Source organism: Pygoscelis adeliae, unplaced genomic scaffold, assembly GCF_000699105.1.
Source record: "Pygoscelis adeliae isolate BGI_AS28 unplaced genomic scaffold, ASM69910v1 Scaffold108, whole genome shotgun sequence".
Classification (NCBI taxonomy): domain Eukaryota; kingdom Metazoa; phylum Chordata; class Aves; order Sphenisciformes; family Spheniscidae; genus Pygoscelis; species Pygoscelis adeliae.
Window position 1 is genome coordinate 1,483,262 of NW_008825498.1, and position 17,795 is coordinate 1,501,056.

General features: G+C 51.8%; 1 protein-coding gene across 1 annotated transcript in view; it reads right to left on the reverse strand.

The window, feature by feature from the left end:
- The window catches only part of ARHGAP26 (Rho GTPase activating protein 26), a 132,063-nt gene that overhangs the window by 55,318 nt on the left and 58,950 nt on the right, over window positions 1-17,795 (reverse strand). The window contains exons 14-16 of the mRNA XM_009331385.1: window positions 16,258-16,345; window positions 15,074-15,132; window positions 14,013-14,118 (exon numbers count right to left, since the gene is read on the reverse strand). Of these exons, the coding sequence (XP_009329660.1) occupies window positions 14,013-14,118; window positions 15,074-15,132; window positions 16,258-16,345 (253 nt within the window). The remainder of the gene's footprint in view (window positions 1-14,012; window positions 14,119-15,073; window positions 15,133-16,257; window positions 16,346-17,795) is intronic.

Sequence of the window (17,795 nt, forward strand, 5' to 3'; positions counted from 1 at the left end):
AAGCATTGGAACAGGCTGCCCAGGGAAGTGGTTGAGTTGCCATCCCTGGAGGTATTTAAAAACCGTGTAGATGTGGCGCTAAGGGACATGGTTTAGTGGTGGACTTGGCAGTGCTACGTTAACGGTTGGACTCGATGATCTGAAAGGTCTTTTCCAACGTAAATGGTTCTATGATTCTAAATTAGATTATGCCTGGGTTGCTTGGATACTGTATAATCACCAGCATGACCAAACATAATTTAATACAGAGTAATTGGTAGTCAAGCTTCAATGCAGAGAAAGCATACAGGAACAGTAAATATTTCTTTGTTGCAATGGCTTGCAATCAGCATCATGTAACAGAGCAGAAATGCAGCGGAGCTGGAGGTGCTGCAGGCTGGGGGAAGTGCTGCACTGGCCCTCTTTTATTTTACAGACATTAATGATTTGTTTCTTCAGCCTGGTCAACAGCTCATATTTATTTTCATAGAAATCCAATTAAGAACTCACTTGCTTCTCCAGAGACCTACAAATAAACCTGTGTTGCAGAAGCAGCAGAGAATGCTCGGGTGCAGCACGTGGGAGCTGCCCACTCCTCCCAGTAACACGGCCGAGACCCGGCACCAGCCCAGCGCTGGGGGCCGAGCAGCAGCTGCAGGCACCGCAGCTTAACACCACGCACAGAGCCAAAGGCAACAAAAAATGTATGAACTTGAGACTTCTGGGCTGTGAACTGGCATCAGTGGGATTATTTAATACTGGTGGACACGGTCCTGCTGGTACGTGCTGTTACCTCAGTGAACACACTGCTTGACCCGCTGCCCCAGCCGCGCTGGGCACCGGCAACCACACACCTCCATGGGCAGCAACGTCCTCTCCAGGGGATGCCACGTGGGGCACCTGGCTCTGCTCCCCACAGAACTCTTGCTATCTGTGGCTGGAATTACTTTGTGTTCATATTTTATATATAAAATACATGTATATAAGCCTCAGCCAAAAAGTGCTGTTATTAGTTCAAATATCTTCCCCAATTCAGAGAAAAATCTCTGAGAAAACAAACATCTGAAAAAGAACAAAGGCAAAGTCTGGAGTGTTTCTATTTCCATGCCTGGGACAAACCTTTGAAAACAAAGTGCTTGTTATGGCTGGCCTAACAAGACCTTATAGGATGGAAAATAATGCAGCTAATTCATATTGCTACAGGTAAAAATATATTTCATGTCTACCACCACCATTAGAGCTTCTATTTAACATGAAACGCCAATCATGCAGAGGGCTAGCAATCCCCAAAATTATTTAGGCTGCTCTGGGTAATTTGTTACAGATTAAACACTTACATTTGACTCTGGACGTGAATGAAAGATAAAAAGCACTGAGAATGCAGACACCAGGCTGGGCGACAGGGGCATCTATGGATCCACCATCCACTCGGTCATGAGTGAGTTGGTATGTGGAAGAGCTGTACTAACCCACGCCGGCAAGACCCAACCAAAGCAGCAGCCGTGTTCCCACCGGGTCCTCGCAAAGCGAATCATGTCTGGGGGGGGGTAGCGCCCCCCCCCGGGGGGGGGCGCCGGCAAGGTCTCCCGGCCGAAACCCCGCCGCCAGTGTCCCTGCCCCCTCAGCTCCCCCCACTTCCATCCATTTAATTTGGATCGCGCACGCTGCCGGACAGAGAGCAGGCGGCTGCTAGCGCACACAATTGGTGGTATTTATCGGATAAAATCTAATGAGTTCTGGGAAATGTTCCTGGGTGCATTCAAGTCATCCCTGCACATTATTGAGTTTAATTGGGCTGCAGCTGATGAGCGTGTAGGTGGAGAGCTGGGCGAGGAGCCGGGTGAGGGCCGGGCTGACCGCCACACCAGCGGCTCCCACTGCTTGGCTTGGCTCCTCTCTGAGGGGCCGGAGGAGCTGTGCCCTGGGGGAGAGAGTGGCCCCGCAGGTCCCTGGGGATTGCTCGCTCCTCGCTTAAACCCACCGCGGGTCACCCAGCCCCGGCAGCACGCATGCCTCGGGAACGCCGTCCGAGGGCTGGGAGCGCAGCAGGCGTTTTATTGCAGGCGCATTGTAAAACGCTGCGCTGCAACGCAGAGCTTGTGAAACCTGTCTGTGCGCGGCCACCTCCTTGTGCTAGGAAGGAAGACTGAACAGCGCTAGCATCCATGCCATGCCTGGTACCCAAAACCAGAGAAGCCCAATACCAAGTTTTGTCAAAAGCACCCTTGGGTCAGGAAACAAACAGCTCAAGTTTTAAAATAAGACTAACAACAATAATCATGAAAATATTAGATATCAGAAACGGAGGAGACTGCAAATAGAAATTCTTCGTCAAGTGCCTTGTAAACACAAATGCCACCCGTCGCTCACAGTAAGAGAACCAAAAAGGCTGTGGCATGTTAAGAAGAAATTACCCCTGCAGCACTAACCGCTGGTGTCCCAGGTAGCTAAATCAGGCAACCGTGCATTTGGATAGTCGTTCCTAAAAGGCACATGTGCTGTGCATAAGAGGAGGAGACAGGGAGATGGATTTGCAGTGGCCTGCGGCACCTAGCCGTGTGAGTGAGAACCGGGGAGCACGGCCAGCTCCACTTCATCTCCCAAGCCAGGGCACACACGCACAGGAACGATACACTTACAAATTGCATAACCGTGATTTATCCTGTTGTGTTTATTAAGGCTCTGGATATGCCTGTGCTCTTCTGGGCTGCTCTTGGATGAGGGGAGCTCTGCAAGGGCCAGAGGAGTCTGGAGACGCGGGAGGACAAGCTCGCTGGGCTCGCTCAGCCGCCATGTGGTCACTGCATGTTCTCAGCATGCAGGAACAGGGACAGGAACATGGGCAAAACACCACCGTACGCAGCCCGAGCTTTTGCAGGCTGCAGAGACTTACAGCATCGGAACTTCTACAGCACCGCCACTTGAGCGAGGAGCGGGGAGAGCCAAGTACTGAGGAATGCAGATGGAGGCCAGCGGATCCGAAAGGAGGACAGATCACCAGGGAAATACAAAACCTCCCAGCAAAGACAAGGAGAAACTTTCTGAACACAGTTGACAAAACCTTCAGATGCAATGTTGAGAATTAAAGGGGTTTTCAGCAAACAACCGCATTGCTCTCGGGTTTCCCTGCTGAGCTGGGACGAAACATGCGCCTGCACTGTTTCTTGGCTGTTTGACTTGCTCCAACAAGACTCTTTTTCTCCCGGGTGAATCTGGCCACAGCTGGATGCTTGGATTCACTCCCAGGAAAAAAAAAAGCAGCGCTCATATCACACTGAACAGATGCAGAGGCCAAATGTGAAGTTCAGTATCGGTAAGCCTAATCAGTGTGAATACCATACGTGCTGTGACTTGCAAGGAAAACACATATGGTGCTGCAACGCTCCTCTGATTCAGGCTTTCCAGACCAAGTCACCTGGTTTCCAAAGCCATCCTCTCTGGCTTTGGGCAAGCTGAGCTTGATGGGAGATCTCAGGGGGACGCACTGACAGGGGGATCCCAAACCTGCTCACCCACCAACCCTCAGCCCAAGGCTACGGCTGGGGTGAGTGGCGCAGGGCTGGCATGTTCCCCACCCCCCGGCACGGCCTCTGCAGCACCGCGGGTTTCCACTGACGCCCCGGTGAAAGCCACGGGCACGGCCACAAGTTGATGTTAAAGTGTCACTGCGGTTTCCACCTGCAGAAATACAGCCAGCCAAGGGGGACTTCACCCCCAAACGTCCCTCGCGGACAGAGCTGGAACGGGGGCTGCCAAGGCTGCAAACGTTGTCCCCTGTGCCACTGCCACCCCGCAATGGCGATGCCCTGTTTGAGACTGGCACCCTTCCCGCAGCCCACGGGACAGCACGCCGGGCACCGCAGAGGATCTACAGCCTTCCCTACAGGAGCCAAACCCCAATGCCACACCAGCCAACTTCACGTTCACAGCACACAACCAAGAGGCAACACCAGGTGAATGCAATTCCCGTACCCCATACCCCACACCCTGAACCACCAGCCTTGTGCTTCTTCCCTTAATTTTGGCTGTACATGTGCAAGTACAGCATTCAGTTATAACTTCAGCCTGCTACACTTAATTATGTCTTTCCTCTTTACAATAATAATAGCTATTGTACTCATTAGCAACAGCCGCCGCCGCGGCTCGTGCTGCAGTGGGGCTTTGGCCGGCCTTGAGCTGTGCCTACAGCCCTGCAAGAGCCGTCCCACACACGAACGCTGCCAGCTCTGGTGCCCCCAGCAAAGCCCCTGCTGCACAGGCGGGTTTTCCACTGAAAACAGAAATTGCCGATGCTTTCACACTGCAATGAGAAAACCTACATAGCCAGCGGGGCAATAAAAGCCTGAAAGAGCAAGTATATGTTAACAAGAAATCCTTTGAAAGATCTGCCGCAATGGAAAGCGACATGCCGAAGCCTACCTGATGGATGGAAAACAGCCAAAGTAAACGGGCTTCCAGAAAGCCTCCCAGCAACAACCAGCACCGGTTTTAGCAAGTGCAGCTCCCACTGCTCTCCAGCCCGCCGGGGGCTCTCCCTCCAGGGCGGCATGGGAAATAGTTCACAGCCGAGAGCCAGGCCGCAGGGTAATGAGCAGAAGTTACCCTCGTGTACACCTGTATATTCATGCAAGTGCATCGGCCACAGGGAAGAGTAACAAAGCAGGTTTTTTGGCTTTTTTGCTTCCACCTTAGAGGTATTTTGGAGCACATTCGCCACAAATGCAAGGTCAGTGCCCTTCCCTCCAAAACACTGAATACCTAAAAAAATTGTTTAAATGGAAAGAAAGGGAATACAGAAATAACCAGCTTTGTAGAATAAACTAAAGTCATGGTTAACAACAGCAGGTAAAATGCTTGTCCCATCTTTGCCAGTGGAACAAGGTTTTGCCCAATGATTGGAAAAATAACACCCCCCCAGATTTTGTGCACCCTATCACACACACATGTGGGCAAACCCCCTCACCCCACGATGCCCATCCTACTTTACATGGCAGTAGATAACCGTCAAACTGCAACAAACTTCCATGGAACGACATTAGAAGAGTACAGTAACTATTTAATTTAATTAAATAACCACCTGCTAATCCCCAACCTCACAGCAGGGCACCCATGCAGCCGATGGATGGACCCTCCTGCCCCCTCCCTCTGTGGGGTGAGTTAGATCAAGGAAGCAGGAGCCAAGAAATGCATTTCCAGACGCCTGTGCCCCACATACATCTGTACGTACACGCATACGTAAAGCCCATGGAAAGCAGGACCGGCTCCCTCAGCTCAGTCCTGGTGCGCCTGGCATCACCACCAAGCCAGAGAATGTCCTACGCACACCAGCTCCTTTCCCCACGTGGGTGCCGGCATCACCAGGGTTTTTCTACATGGCAGCTGTGAGTGCATTTGGTTTTTCTCGGCCAGTGGCTCCTGGAGCCTCCCGGCCCTCCCAGCCCCAAACAGCAGCTTTCAGACCCTCTGCCCCACACTCCTCCAGGTGCGCCTTTCACACACAACAGCAGAATGTTTTTAAAAATATATGCTTCTAAGTTTGAACGTAGTTACAAAAAGTCTAGACCTCGACTAGACGTGCGGTGTAGTCACTTGAAGATGGACAGAGGAGACAGGTCCAGCCTGGGCCGGGGATCACTCCCAGCATCCCGCGGAAAACCGCAGCTCGAAGACATCTTGGCGCTGGTGACTTTTATTCTCCTTTCTTCTGCTGAAAAAAGATTTGACTAAAATCCGTATAATTGAATTTGATTTAGTACTGGGTCTGTTCAGCATAAAGAGCAATCTAGAGAAGCTCTCATTAAAATGTCTAAGTCCCATTCTGTCTGCAGGAACGGAGGAGACACCACCAGGGAGAGACGCCAGCTATTTATTGGAAATCTTTCGCTCACTCTAGATTCAATCTGTTTCTGTACATAGTTTCAGCTTCACTGTGATAAACAATTAAAAAGAATCCAGCTAATTATTATCAACAACCTCTATCCAACAACGTAAAGTTCAAACGCAAGCCCACAAGAATTCACACTTGGGTAACACAAAACGCCTGGTGCTTCTCCCGGAGATCCCGGCTGTCCGGCAGGAGCTCGGCAGAGATGTTCAACCACAGAAACTCCACAGCAAACCCAGCGCGCTCCGCGTTACATGCTACTAAATGATTGGTCTTGCCAGCGCTGGTGATGTAAGCTTTAACCTAATTTAAGACACCCGTTATCATATCTAGAGAGATGACTCTTATGCACAATGAAGATACAAGAGTTGTGAAGAATCTGATAAGAGAGATGCTGCAGTCTCTGAAGTGCGTTCCTCTCCAGCTAAAACTGGGGAGCCTTCAGAAAACATAAGGACCTTTTGGAGAAGCATGGAAGAAAAAGCTACCAGAAAATGCAAACAGCTAATCTATTGACAATCCAGGCTAAGGAGGTTAAAAGTTCATTTGCAGAAGTAGAACAAAACCTTTTGCTAATTTACACATTACAGGAAGCCAAGCCCAAAAAACACAGCAAAAACCTACAGGTTTTTTTGTGTGTTGGGTTTTTTTTTTTTAATTCTGCAGAATCTCATATTAAAAACAAAACCAGAAGAGCAAGAGGGAGCCAAGAGCTGGCAAGGGGGAGGGCATGCACCCAGCCTTGTGCTTTGTACAGTGTGCCCAGTGATCCCGGGGCCACATCCCCAGGGAGCTGCACGCCCCCCATCAACACCGTGCCCCCACCAGTACCTGCTAAGCCCGTAGCGGTCTCCGCTCTGCAGAGAACATCACCAGCTCCTCGAACAAAGCATGCGAGGGAGAGACGAAAAAAGAGCAGGGGGAAGCCAAAGGTCTTGCTGCTGCCCCACGAGGCTTTGACACCTCCAGATCCAAAGCACGAATGGTTCATAAGGACCCGCTGCACCACGCCAGAGCTGCTCCTCGAGCACGGGCTGCCTCCCACAGAAGGGCTTCAGCGGTGGGAAAGGATCCCCCTTACCACAAGTCATGAGCAGAGAAAATACCAGGAAAACAAGGGAATGCATTCACAGCATCATCGTTACCCCAGCTGCTAATTGCAAATGCAGCTTGGGACCGCGCTCACTGTGCTGCTGCTGTGTGTCTGGGGTAATGTACTCCAAACTCAAATAGGAGGAAGGAGCCGATCTACTGGCACGTTATCAATAATCCAGTGGATTATTTTGTGGTAGCAGAAGAAAAATGGATGCAGGCCATTTGCAAACAGATCAAGACCATCTAAGAGACTGCCTGCGATGGCTGGGGAGGTCTGAGCGCCCACTGACCACGTTTAAGTGCTGCATCTGCCTTTGCAGGATCTGAGCATGCACAGAATTTCTGCGGGGAGGCAGGAGAAGGCACAGGGCAGGCTCATTCCTCTCTGCAAAGCTCCCTGCTTGAAAAAACTAACCACCTAACAAACTGTGTTAAAGGTAAAATTATCTTCAGGAGCCTAATGCAAAAGCTAAGAAAACAAGGGAGACATTACAGCAAACATGCAGATTTCATTAATGCTGGGAAGGCGTGTGAGCGCGGGGGAGCCCAAGAGGCAGCGCAGCCCCTGCTGGAGGCTCTGCCAGGGGACTGCGGACCTCCACGGCCTTTGTCTTTCCACAGAGCTACAGGTGGTTCCAGTTAAATGCTGTAATTAAATTAGCCAGGCAAGATAGGCGCACTAAGATTTCAAACTAATCTGCAGAGCAATCTCTCATCCACCGTCGAACGTTAAAAATATCCCAGAATTTGCACAGAGCCCGATCCGACGGAGGACGGAGAGTCAGAGGACGTCGGGCTGCCCTCTCAGAGCTGGGAGCGAGGACGGGCCCCTGGCACGGCACGCTGCGAAGCTATTACCTTCCCCTTCACCCGCTCTCCCAGGCGGCTCCTTCCAAACCCCCTTCCCCTGCTGCCCGCAGGGAGCCTGCTGCATTGCTGCTGGTTGGTTGGCTTTTCCCACGCAGGAACAGAAAAATAAACAGACAACTGGCTATACTTGCTAATCATGTCAAAGCATTAAAACAAAAGGGATTTTTATTGATCTGAGTGGGCTTGGCTCCAATCGGGAAGAGGATGATTTAAAATAGTTGCTTAGAACTGTATTTTCAAAACCAAGGATGTTCTTGTTTTGTTTTGTTTTGTTTTAGCATGATCAGCCTAAACTTTCCTTCTTCCTCACTCTGTATGCTGGTTCACACCTTTTGCCCTGCCCGCCTAGGGTACGTATAGGCAACGCACGCACACAGCAGAACCGACACCTATCTATACCTCCACGCACAGCAGCAGGTGATGGACCTGGAGGCACCGGCGCTCGCTGGCCGCCGCGGTCGGGATGAAGCTCCGGGGAGCTGCAGCCGGGCTGGGCTCACACCCCACAGCATCCCCTCCCTGCCTCCCCACTAACCCAGCCGTTGGCAAGGCAGCGTACTGGATTAGATAGGACCAAGAATGCCTCGGCACAGCGGCTCTGGGGATGCCCAGCAGCACCGGCACCAGCTCCCGCATGGGACTGGCTCTGGCATGGGACTGGCTCCAGCACAGGACAGAGGCACGGCGCTCACCAGGCTGCAGCCCCCGGCAGCACCCATCCCGGCTCCCCAGGTGCCAGGACCCGATGCTCCAAACCAAGACACAAAGCAGAGAAACAAAACAGGAGGAGAAAAAGGAAAAAAAGGAAAGAAAAAAAAGGCACGAGCCTGACCGGGGACAGACCAGCCCCAGGCAGGATTCTCCCAGCTCCTGCAAGGCAGAGCGTGCCTACGGGGAGTCACCTTTCGTGTGACGTGCCTTTTGCTACCCACGGGAGCACCCAGATCCTTTGGGTCACTCGAACTCCCGGGGCTTCACCCAGCAGTGCCACAACCCAAAGGGATCAGAAACAGGCGCCAGGCAAAAAAATGGCATTTCCGAAGCATGGAGAACGGGCAGCTGTGCGGGAGGATCGCTGCCTGGCCTGGCCACGCAAGGTCAGAGAGCTCGCTCGCTATTTTCTTTTGGCAGCCAAATCAGGCGAGGAGCATATGAGAGAAATGCATCTCAGAGGCCTCAGCGGCTAGTGGAAATTTCCAGAATGTCCTGGACAAGAATGACTTACTGGAAGTAATACATAAATCAAGCAAATGAATAGTTACCAGACAGCAGCATAAACAGCTGCCACGGGGATGAAATCAGACCTGCTGTGCCAAGAGGCGTCAGCCTCCTCGCCGGCTGCACATTCGGGGGGAAACGGGGAAAACAACCCAAGCAAAAGCACGTTTCTGGGGAAGCAGCCACCCCGAGCCCCGCACAGGTGCCTCGGTGGCTTTCCTGAAGCCAGCAGGCACGGAGCACATCAGGGCAAGCGCCGTGCCGCTGGCGGGGACCCTGGCTCCCGTGGGTCTCTGCGCGGGTAGCACAGCCCGGGGAGCACGGCACGGGGCTGCCAAGGACGGGACTGCTCCACACGAAGGAAAACAAGCGCCGGGTTGTATTTTTAGGCAGAAGACCTGGAGGATTTTTTTCTTTTTCTCCTTTGCCAACAATCCCTCGTTCAGCAGAGCACCCTCCGAAACGCACTTCGTTCCGCGTCCAGCCCCTGCCTCGTCCCGCCAAGGGGCTGTAATGGAGGGTGGGTTTTGCTGGATCTCTGGGCCGTGGCTGATAGCAGCCGCCCTGCAGAGCCCATGGAAACCATCCACGCCAATAAGTGGAAAACAATTTGTGCTAGAGATAGCAATCACTATCATGTTGGTTAAAACGCGTAAACTAGAAAACACCACCGCAGCAAAAACAAAGGGAACTAGTCACTGCTGGCCAGGCCGCAGCTGTGAATGATTAAAGATAATTAATTCTGCTAAATACACGTACAGGCATTTCTTCTGCAGCCTCCTTAATTGTTTTGACCTTTTTCCAGGCGAGGAGCGGACGCTCAGGCAGGGGCAGCCCTGCTCCTCCTCGGGCCGGGGGGACGCGCGGAGCAGCAACAGCGGTGCACGGAGCGATGCAGAGCCGCGGGAGGGTCTCGGGAGCCCCACTGACGGGTGCACAAGCATGGCACCATCTGTACTGGAGAACCTGGATCTCACTGCCACAAGAACAAAGCAAGGCTCAAATGTCAAATCGTGTCCAAGAAAAAAAAATATTCCTAAATATCTGAAAGATAATCAGAGCAAAAACCTGCTCTGCACCTCCAAAGCATTTATTACTTAATGAGAAAGCACGTTAAAAGAGAAGAAAAGGACAGGGATGATATCGCAGCTCCACTAACAAAAATGGCAATTTTCTGCAACCAGCTCCACTCCCAGCAGCACCATCGGCGCAGCCACCCGCAAGCTCGGCAGCACCGCGCGCCTCTGCTTCACTTTGAACTGCTTTAACTTATTTGGCAGAAAAAAAAATATTGGTTTAATCAGAGCTGGCACATTCTGCTGACAAAAAGCATTTGAAACTACAGCGTAGCCATTCTTGGAGATAGGTGCTGGGCCAAAAGGAGATATCTGCAGCAAAACAACTCAGAAGCGTGCAAGCGGGAGCGCGTTGCTAGGTGACGTGCTGTGGGACAGCCTGCTGCACCCAAGGTGCTCTGCAGCACCGAGGAAGTATTGTTTTCTTCCTTTCCCAACTAGAAACAGTGGGGAAAAAATCCAGAATAAAAAGAGAAAACCCTGAAGATGGTGTGAGGAGTCCCGCGCCGTTGTGGAGCTCGAGCCTGCTGCCCTGACGGGCCCGGGGAAGGCTGGGCACAAACTGCTAAAAAACGATGCTGGAAAAGGCACTCGGGAGAGCGGGGAGCGCGCGGTGGCAAGGGGCAGTGTCACTGCCACGTGTGCTCGGGTACCACACATGCTTGCACAGCGAGCTCGCCACGTCTCCTGGCATCAGTTCTTCATGTAGCTTTTTAAAAAGTCTATTTCTTATTTTTAAAGCAGGGGATAAGGAGCACTCTCACCAGCCATCCCCTGCAAACATTAAAGCTGCAAGAAGTAACAGACTGACTAAGCAATAGACACTCTGGTAACTAAAACAGCTACAAGAAACAGAAGAAGATACGTGCTGGTTTGCCTTTCAATTCTTTGAAAGACATGGGCTATTCTGGCCTGACACGAGAGAAACCATTTTCAGGACCAAAACCACGAGAGAAAGATTTTTAAGATGACCAGAGTCTCCCTAACTTCAGTTGCTGCATCCTCAGACATGCCTGTGGCAGGGCCAGCGGCGGCAGGCATGGGCTTACTGGGACGGTCTGGACTGTGGGTGTTCAGGCTTTTCTGCAGAGATCCCCTTGGAAAAACATCAGAACAAAGATCTCCTCTCTTTCTGGAACAGTAAATCACAGCTGGGTTTATCACAGGAATCCTGACAGCGTGAACATGTCCCAAGAAGGAATATTAAGGGTTTCACCTACTCATGGTCAAAGAATAACATCATCATAGCAAGTTTCACTGGAACCAGGGTCTGTAGAGCAGAGGAGGAAATTTGCAGCATTACGTTCCTGATGAAGGAACACAGACAGGGATTGCTCACGCTCTGTATTTCACAGTGGATAATCACCTGGACACCTGAACATGAGACAGGAGGCAGCGCAAATAGGCTTAGAGATACAGCAAGAGGCAGAAATAAATTTCATTTTCTATTTATACACTCCCCTCCCTCCACCCTGCCTGTGCCTGTCCCCGGGATCTGTCCTCCCCCCGCCTCCAGCTCTCCTTTCCCCTCCCACGCAGGGGGACGCAGCCCGGGAGCAGCAGCACTTTCCCCGGGAGCTGGAGCGCCGGCGTCCCCCCGCCTGCGCGGGGCGCGCAGGGGGACGAGGGCCTTAGGCCCGCACACCGAATTGCAGGGGGCACCCAGCTGCCACGGGAAACCCACGACGCTTCTCTGCTGCGCAGAAGGAAGTGCACTGCTCAACCACCTCAAAGTGGTGGTTTAATTTGTGTTAATAATAGCCGTTTTTTAATGTATCGGCTGTATTAGGAAGGTTTTGTCACTGTTATTAACGGCAGCCCCATGCCACACGAGGAGCTCCGTGTCCCTTTTCAGTAAGCAACAGCGAACACACAAACCAAAAAACCAGGAGATGTAAGACAACACGGGACACTCTTTTTCTCTATTTGACCGATACAGATTGAGTTCTGCTTTTAGTGTAAGAGATCTCTGCAGTAATACTGTGAGAAATATTTTTTTAGCTCATCTGATAAAAATGCACATCTTGATTATTCAAACGTTACTTAAAATAAAAAAAAAAAAAAAACAGAAACAGATGAGGAAATCCCCTCCGAGAAGTGCAGCCCAGCTTGGCAGGGCCAGAAAGGGGCCCTTCAGTTTTGCCCACGTTAGCTGTGGATGCCCTGATCTCTGGCCCCCCCCCCACAGACCAGGGCCGCCAGTCCCCACCCCAGAGCATCCCCCTTCTCCACGCAGGTCACCCGGGACAGCCAGGCCCCCATCCCTTCTGCCACACTCTCCCTCCCTCCAAACATCTTCTGCAGATGTGAAGCTTTATCTCCACCGCAACATCTTTAATCCAGCTTTATGGTACCACTGCCTCAACCAGTTCATTTACAAGAGCCGCAGCAATGAGTCCCGGACCAGGCTGCCCTCCTGGTGCTCCTGGAGCAATGTCCTCCTTGCCGGGCGGCCCCGCAGCACGCGGCAGGAGAGCCGCCGTGGAGGGGCTGCAGGACTGACGCAGGAGGGATGCTGGAGGGCCTGCGCCTGGGGCTGGCTGTTCCTCTGGCCCCCGCAGCCCGGGATGCCCCCAGGATCAGCACCGGCTCCAGGGCCGGGACAGCTTCTGCAGGGCGGCGAGCTCTGCAGAGCAGGCTCTCGCTCCTCGGCTTCCTGCCTTTCTCCGAGATAATTTTTTTCCCATTAAATAAGCACTATGAGCTGTTTCTCTTCCTAATATAGCACACACCACTACACTCATTGTTTGTTTGTGTTTTGTTTTAGTTCCTTCCCTACTAAAGCAGCATGAAACCCATTGTATTACCTGCCTCCCCTCTCCATGTCTCTCACTCAAACACCACGAGGTTTTCCTTTAAATGAAAAGCACTTAAGCGGTTATGAGATTCCTTGCACATATTTGGCCAATGGGAGTACCTGGAACCGCCTGGCCCTTGGCTTGAGCCTGTAAATGCAGAAGGTTTTGAAGCCGAGATCTAAACCAGCTCTTTGGTTTTTAACAGCCTTGCCGGGGAGTCCATGGAACAGATACAAACCCGTGTCATAAGAAAGCATCTGGAGTCATTTTTAAGCCTATTTCAAGTATCATTTGTTATTTTTTCTCTTAAACAGATAACTTCAGGTTCTCCCAGACCTTCTTCTAAACCGTTCTGCCGATTAACTCATTCCCCAGGTTTTCAAGTCCTGCCTAATCCCTCCTGCTCATGCAGCGCCGGTGCGAACAGCAAGGGCAGGTACGACCCCGCAGCCTTGAGGCTGGCACAAACACCTGATGATGCTTTCACTTTTTAAACACTAATCAAAGGTTTCCACAGCAACCTGCAGGAGCAGGAGGAAGATGGGAAATTATAGGTCGGCTCTATCACCGAAAGCAAAAAAATTATTCAATTCCTTTGCCCTCGAAAAGTTTCAAGGTGACCTAGAAGTATTGGTAAATCAGGTTGCATAAAGGCAGAAAATATGCCCCAGAGTAGTCTTCTATTGTAGCAAAGAAATAGCTTTTAGTCCTTTAATACTAGGCTTGATCTGAAACCCAGTAAAGAGCTTAACCTCTGCTCTGCCTTCTGGATAGCCAAACCCCATTACCATGCCATTAACAGCAATGCTATATTCCCAGCAGCGTATGGGTTCCTCCTGCCGCCGCGGGGCTGGGGCACGGCTGCACAGGCAGGGGACGGCAGGGACGTGGGTCAGCGGGAAAGCCCCCCTCCCGCCCTCCCGCACCGCTCCGTCTGTCAGCCCTTGTTTCACTCACACACGGGTTTCCAGTTACTCGCCAACCAGATATGACTCAACACCGCGCACACACACACAAGGAAACTTTTCTACCACTATTGACTTTCAGAGGAAGTGGAAAAAGGAGAGAAAAACATATCAGTCATAAAGCTACTTTGCCAAATGGTTCATGAGCAAGTGCAGCATCTGCCTGTTTTTCTCCGGGAGCCGATGAACGAGGCTGTGGATCTCTGACACCCTCGACTCCTGATTCTCCAGTTCTGCATTGGAAATAAAAAATTATTTATCTCCGCATCAGGGGGGTTATTATGGAAGAAGACATACAGGCCCGAACGTTAACACCGACAGACATCCCAGGGACCCAAGGCTCCCTCTCCCTACTCCACCCTACACCCAGGCACGCTGCGGATACTCTCCATGGCACTCTCCCTTTCTACCAACTCCAACCGGTTGTCTCCAAAAGGAAGAAACTAATGGGCTGAAAGAGTGAGCTGAGAGCAGATGCCCGCCATGTGAAAAGCCAGTTGCGATCAGGGAAGGGGCTGGCTGTAACCAGAGCGTTTCTCCAGTTCCAGCAATGGGAACATCAGCACGTTCCCGTTCAATGCGTTCCCAAGCCCCATCAGGATGTGCTCAGCACAGCGCCCGGTGAGGTTGCAGCATCTGGTCCTCAACAGGCTGGTTGGGTCCGCAGGTGCTGGCAGACGTGCCCCGACAGCCTAAGCAGGAGCCGTGCAAGGAGGCCACCACCGATGTGGCCGTGGACCGCGTGAGCCCTCCTGACCCCCTGCTCCCACCCACGTCTGCACAGGCTGAACAGCTGCCAACAGTTACCTGCTCTCATACAGAGCACCTTCTCCCAGGGCGGCCAAAGGAAAGCGGCACAGACATCCGAACCGCAACCGATCTCATCAAAACACCGTAGGTGGTGTTTGAACCACGGCCTCCCTCATTTTGGCGGATGATGGTCAAAATAAGACAGAGCTGCAGCAGCAGCTACTGCCACCAGCCAGCTCTCCGCTCCCCCTGCACCATCTGTGTTTCCTTTTCATCGGTAACTCCCAAACAACAACATGCCCTTTGTCTCTCCATTCTTATTCTACTTTCTGGGACTTAAGAACAAGGAGGTCAGTGGGGAAGCAGCAGGGCAGAGGTTATGCTCAGCTGCTTGCAAATTACGCTTCAGACCAGTACCATAAACATCAACAAACTCACTCGCTGCTTTGATGAAGCTCCTTTGAAACTGGTACATCATGAGCGGCCCTGGAAGCATTCTGGAAGATAAAAAGGTAACACGCACAAAACACATCTGAGTAACACAATCCACAGAAATAAAGCTTTGCCCTTACCATAAGTTCAGCTCCATTCTTAAAAGTGCAGAATTAAGCAATAGCAACCCTAATTAATTCCCCCCGTCAGAAGGAATAAGATCTATTGAAGTACCTTTGATTTATTCTTCCTCCCTTTTCTGTGCCACACTAAATTAATTTTTCATTTTAGCATTCCTTCAGTAACACAGAGTTTCGGTACATTAGTGAATCCATGATTTCCAAGTAAGTTTGAAAATAAATTAAAAAAAGAAACAAGCCTAGTCAAAAACTTTAACAGTCACCATTCCCATTAAATTCCCCATTCTCCCCTCCCATTTCCACATCCCTTCAATGGGACATCCTGGAGCTGCCGACGTTCTTCATTGCTTTGCAAACAGTTCAAACTCTGGAGCAAAGGTTGCCATCATGCAAAATTATGTAGTGTTTTGTGGTTTTCTAGGCTGAGATCCACCAAGCTAATTATACTCATCACCCTAATTGGATTTAGCCTCTCTCTTGCACTCTCTCTCTCAAATAAAACCCAATGCACAGAACAGCAAGCAAGAAGCCGCAGTCGCGACAGGTAGACGCATGTTGTGGATAATGAGAGGCTGACTGCTGCCAACAAACTAACCCTTCGGGAAGATAACCCACAACGATAATGGCATCAACTTGCATACAGAAATTGTTACGACAATAAAGCTCAGCACCCGGTTCTGAAAAAGCACTACAGCCACAGCCCTTAGAGGAGCACTGTGCTCCCCTTCTGCCACACGCTCATTAGGTGGAAGCCCATCGTGAAGATCTTAGGGAAAAGCTTAAATCAAGGCAGGGTACCCCAAAATGAGCTTTTAAAATCACGTTTGTATGATACATGCATCTTTCAGAGAGCTGATCAGATTCCCCAAGTCCTACTCAAACATGCTTGGAAGGTCAAGGGAAAAGCCAGAATAAATTCTCAAAGAGCAGTTTCTTCTTTGTTTCTATTAAATGCTATCGTTAAGGATCTGCAATAACAGGCAGCAACGCCCCAGACCATCACCGAATCCATCCCGAAGCTGCACGACAGATGAGGCTTTTCTGCCTTACCTCAGGTAGGTTTTCAGTGCACTAGTAATGGTCTTTATCTCCCACTCTGCACAGATCTCTGTTTCTGTTTCAGTGGCTGTTTTGGGATCTAAGGAAAAAGAAAAAAAAAGAAAAAAGTGAACCAAAGTGAAGATAATACGAGCTCATACCAGCTCACCAGCTCAGCTGTGAATCAAGATCATCATGTCCCATTTATTAGTTATTCCCCAGCCCAGTGACCACAAGCCGATCCCCAACAGACACTTCTGCAGGGAAGCAGAGGTCGTTACACGAGATGGGCCACACTCACTTGCATGGGACGAGAAAAAGAAAAGAAAAACATTTATCATGAGCAATGAGATCGCCAGTTTGACTCAAAGCGTGACGTTACATAGAGTGCAGGAGACTGTGGTGTTCAGCGACAGCGGTGACAGAGCAGGGCACAAACATGACATGGACCCAGACAAACAGAGACCCCCCCAGGACTCAGCAGAAAATCCCAGCCCCCCAGTAGGCTGCAAGGCACTGCCACAGCCTAAACAAACGTGAGCAACAGCAGCAATGGTGGCACGGCTCCTGCGGCGGTCGGTGGGTGTCGGGCAGGCAGCAGGACAGATGGGGTGGCAGAGGCAGGAGCCCTGCCCGGGTGTGCGGGGGGACAGGAGGCAGCTTGTCCTCCCACCCAAGGCGGGGAAGAGTCCCTGGAGCCGGCCCGACCTGCTGCGGAGGGTGGGGGAAGGCAGAACAGCACTCCCTCAGCTCCACAGCTGCATTTCATTTGGAGGGGAGGGAGGAAGCGGGGCTGCTGCACGCGGTGCTCTGCGGCTGGGCTCTGGCACAGCCGGCGTTCACATGTTATCTGCTGGGCTGCCCGCCCTGGGGACCCTTGCTCAGCTCACCGCTGCAGGAATGTGCCACCAAGTGCTTGCCCTCGCCAGCCCAACGCTGGCTGCGAGGTGGCCTTGGATTGGGAAGCTCCCATCGCCCCACAGAGCAGGAACACGAGCCTCTCGCTGCTGCCAGGTACGCGGGGAGGAGCAGCAACGCTGGTTGGTTTGAGCTGCGCTAGCGGCGAGGGAGAGGAGAAGCACCCAGGGTGTTTTGAAGTGGTGCAGGGCACAGAGCGCAGAGGCAGCTCTGGCTGGGGGGGTCACCAGTGTGGCAGAACCACGCTGCGGTTTGTTTTGTCACCTCTGGCCTCTTGATGTTATCCTATTCTGTTCCTCCATCCTCCCCACTGCAGGCTGTTTCTTGCCATCTTTAATTTTTAAACGCCTGATTCAGCCTCGTCCAGCCCCGCAGCAGACACAGGGCTCTGCAGCAGCCCCTGAGCTGCCGCGAGCAGCGAAGCCTGGAGGAGCATCGGGTACGACGGCAAACCTCCCGGCACGGGGAGAACCCAGCCCAGACCTCATGACAAATGAGGCGGTGCCAGGCCCTCAGCACACAATGTCGGTGAGTGATGGCAGAGATTGAGCTGCCATCCACGTCCACCCACTGCAGCCCCTCGCCGCAGCTCATGCCCACCCTGTCACCAAGCACCGCACGTAACACTGTAG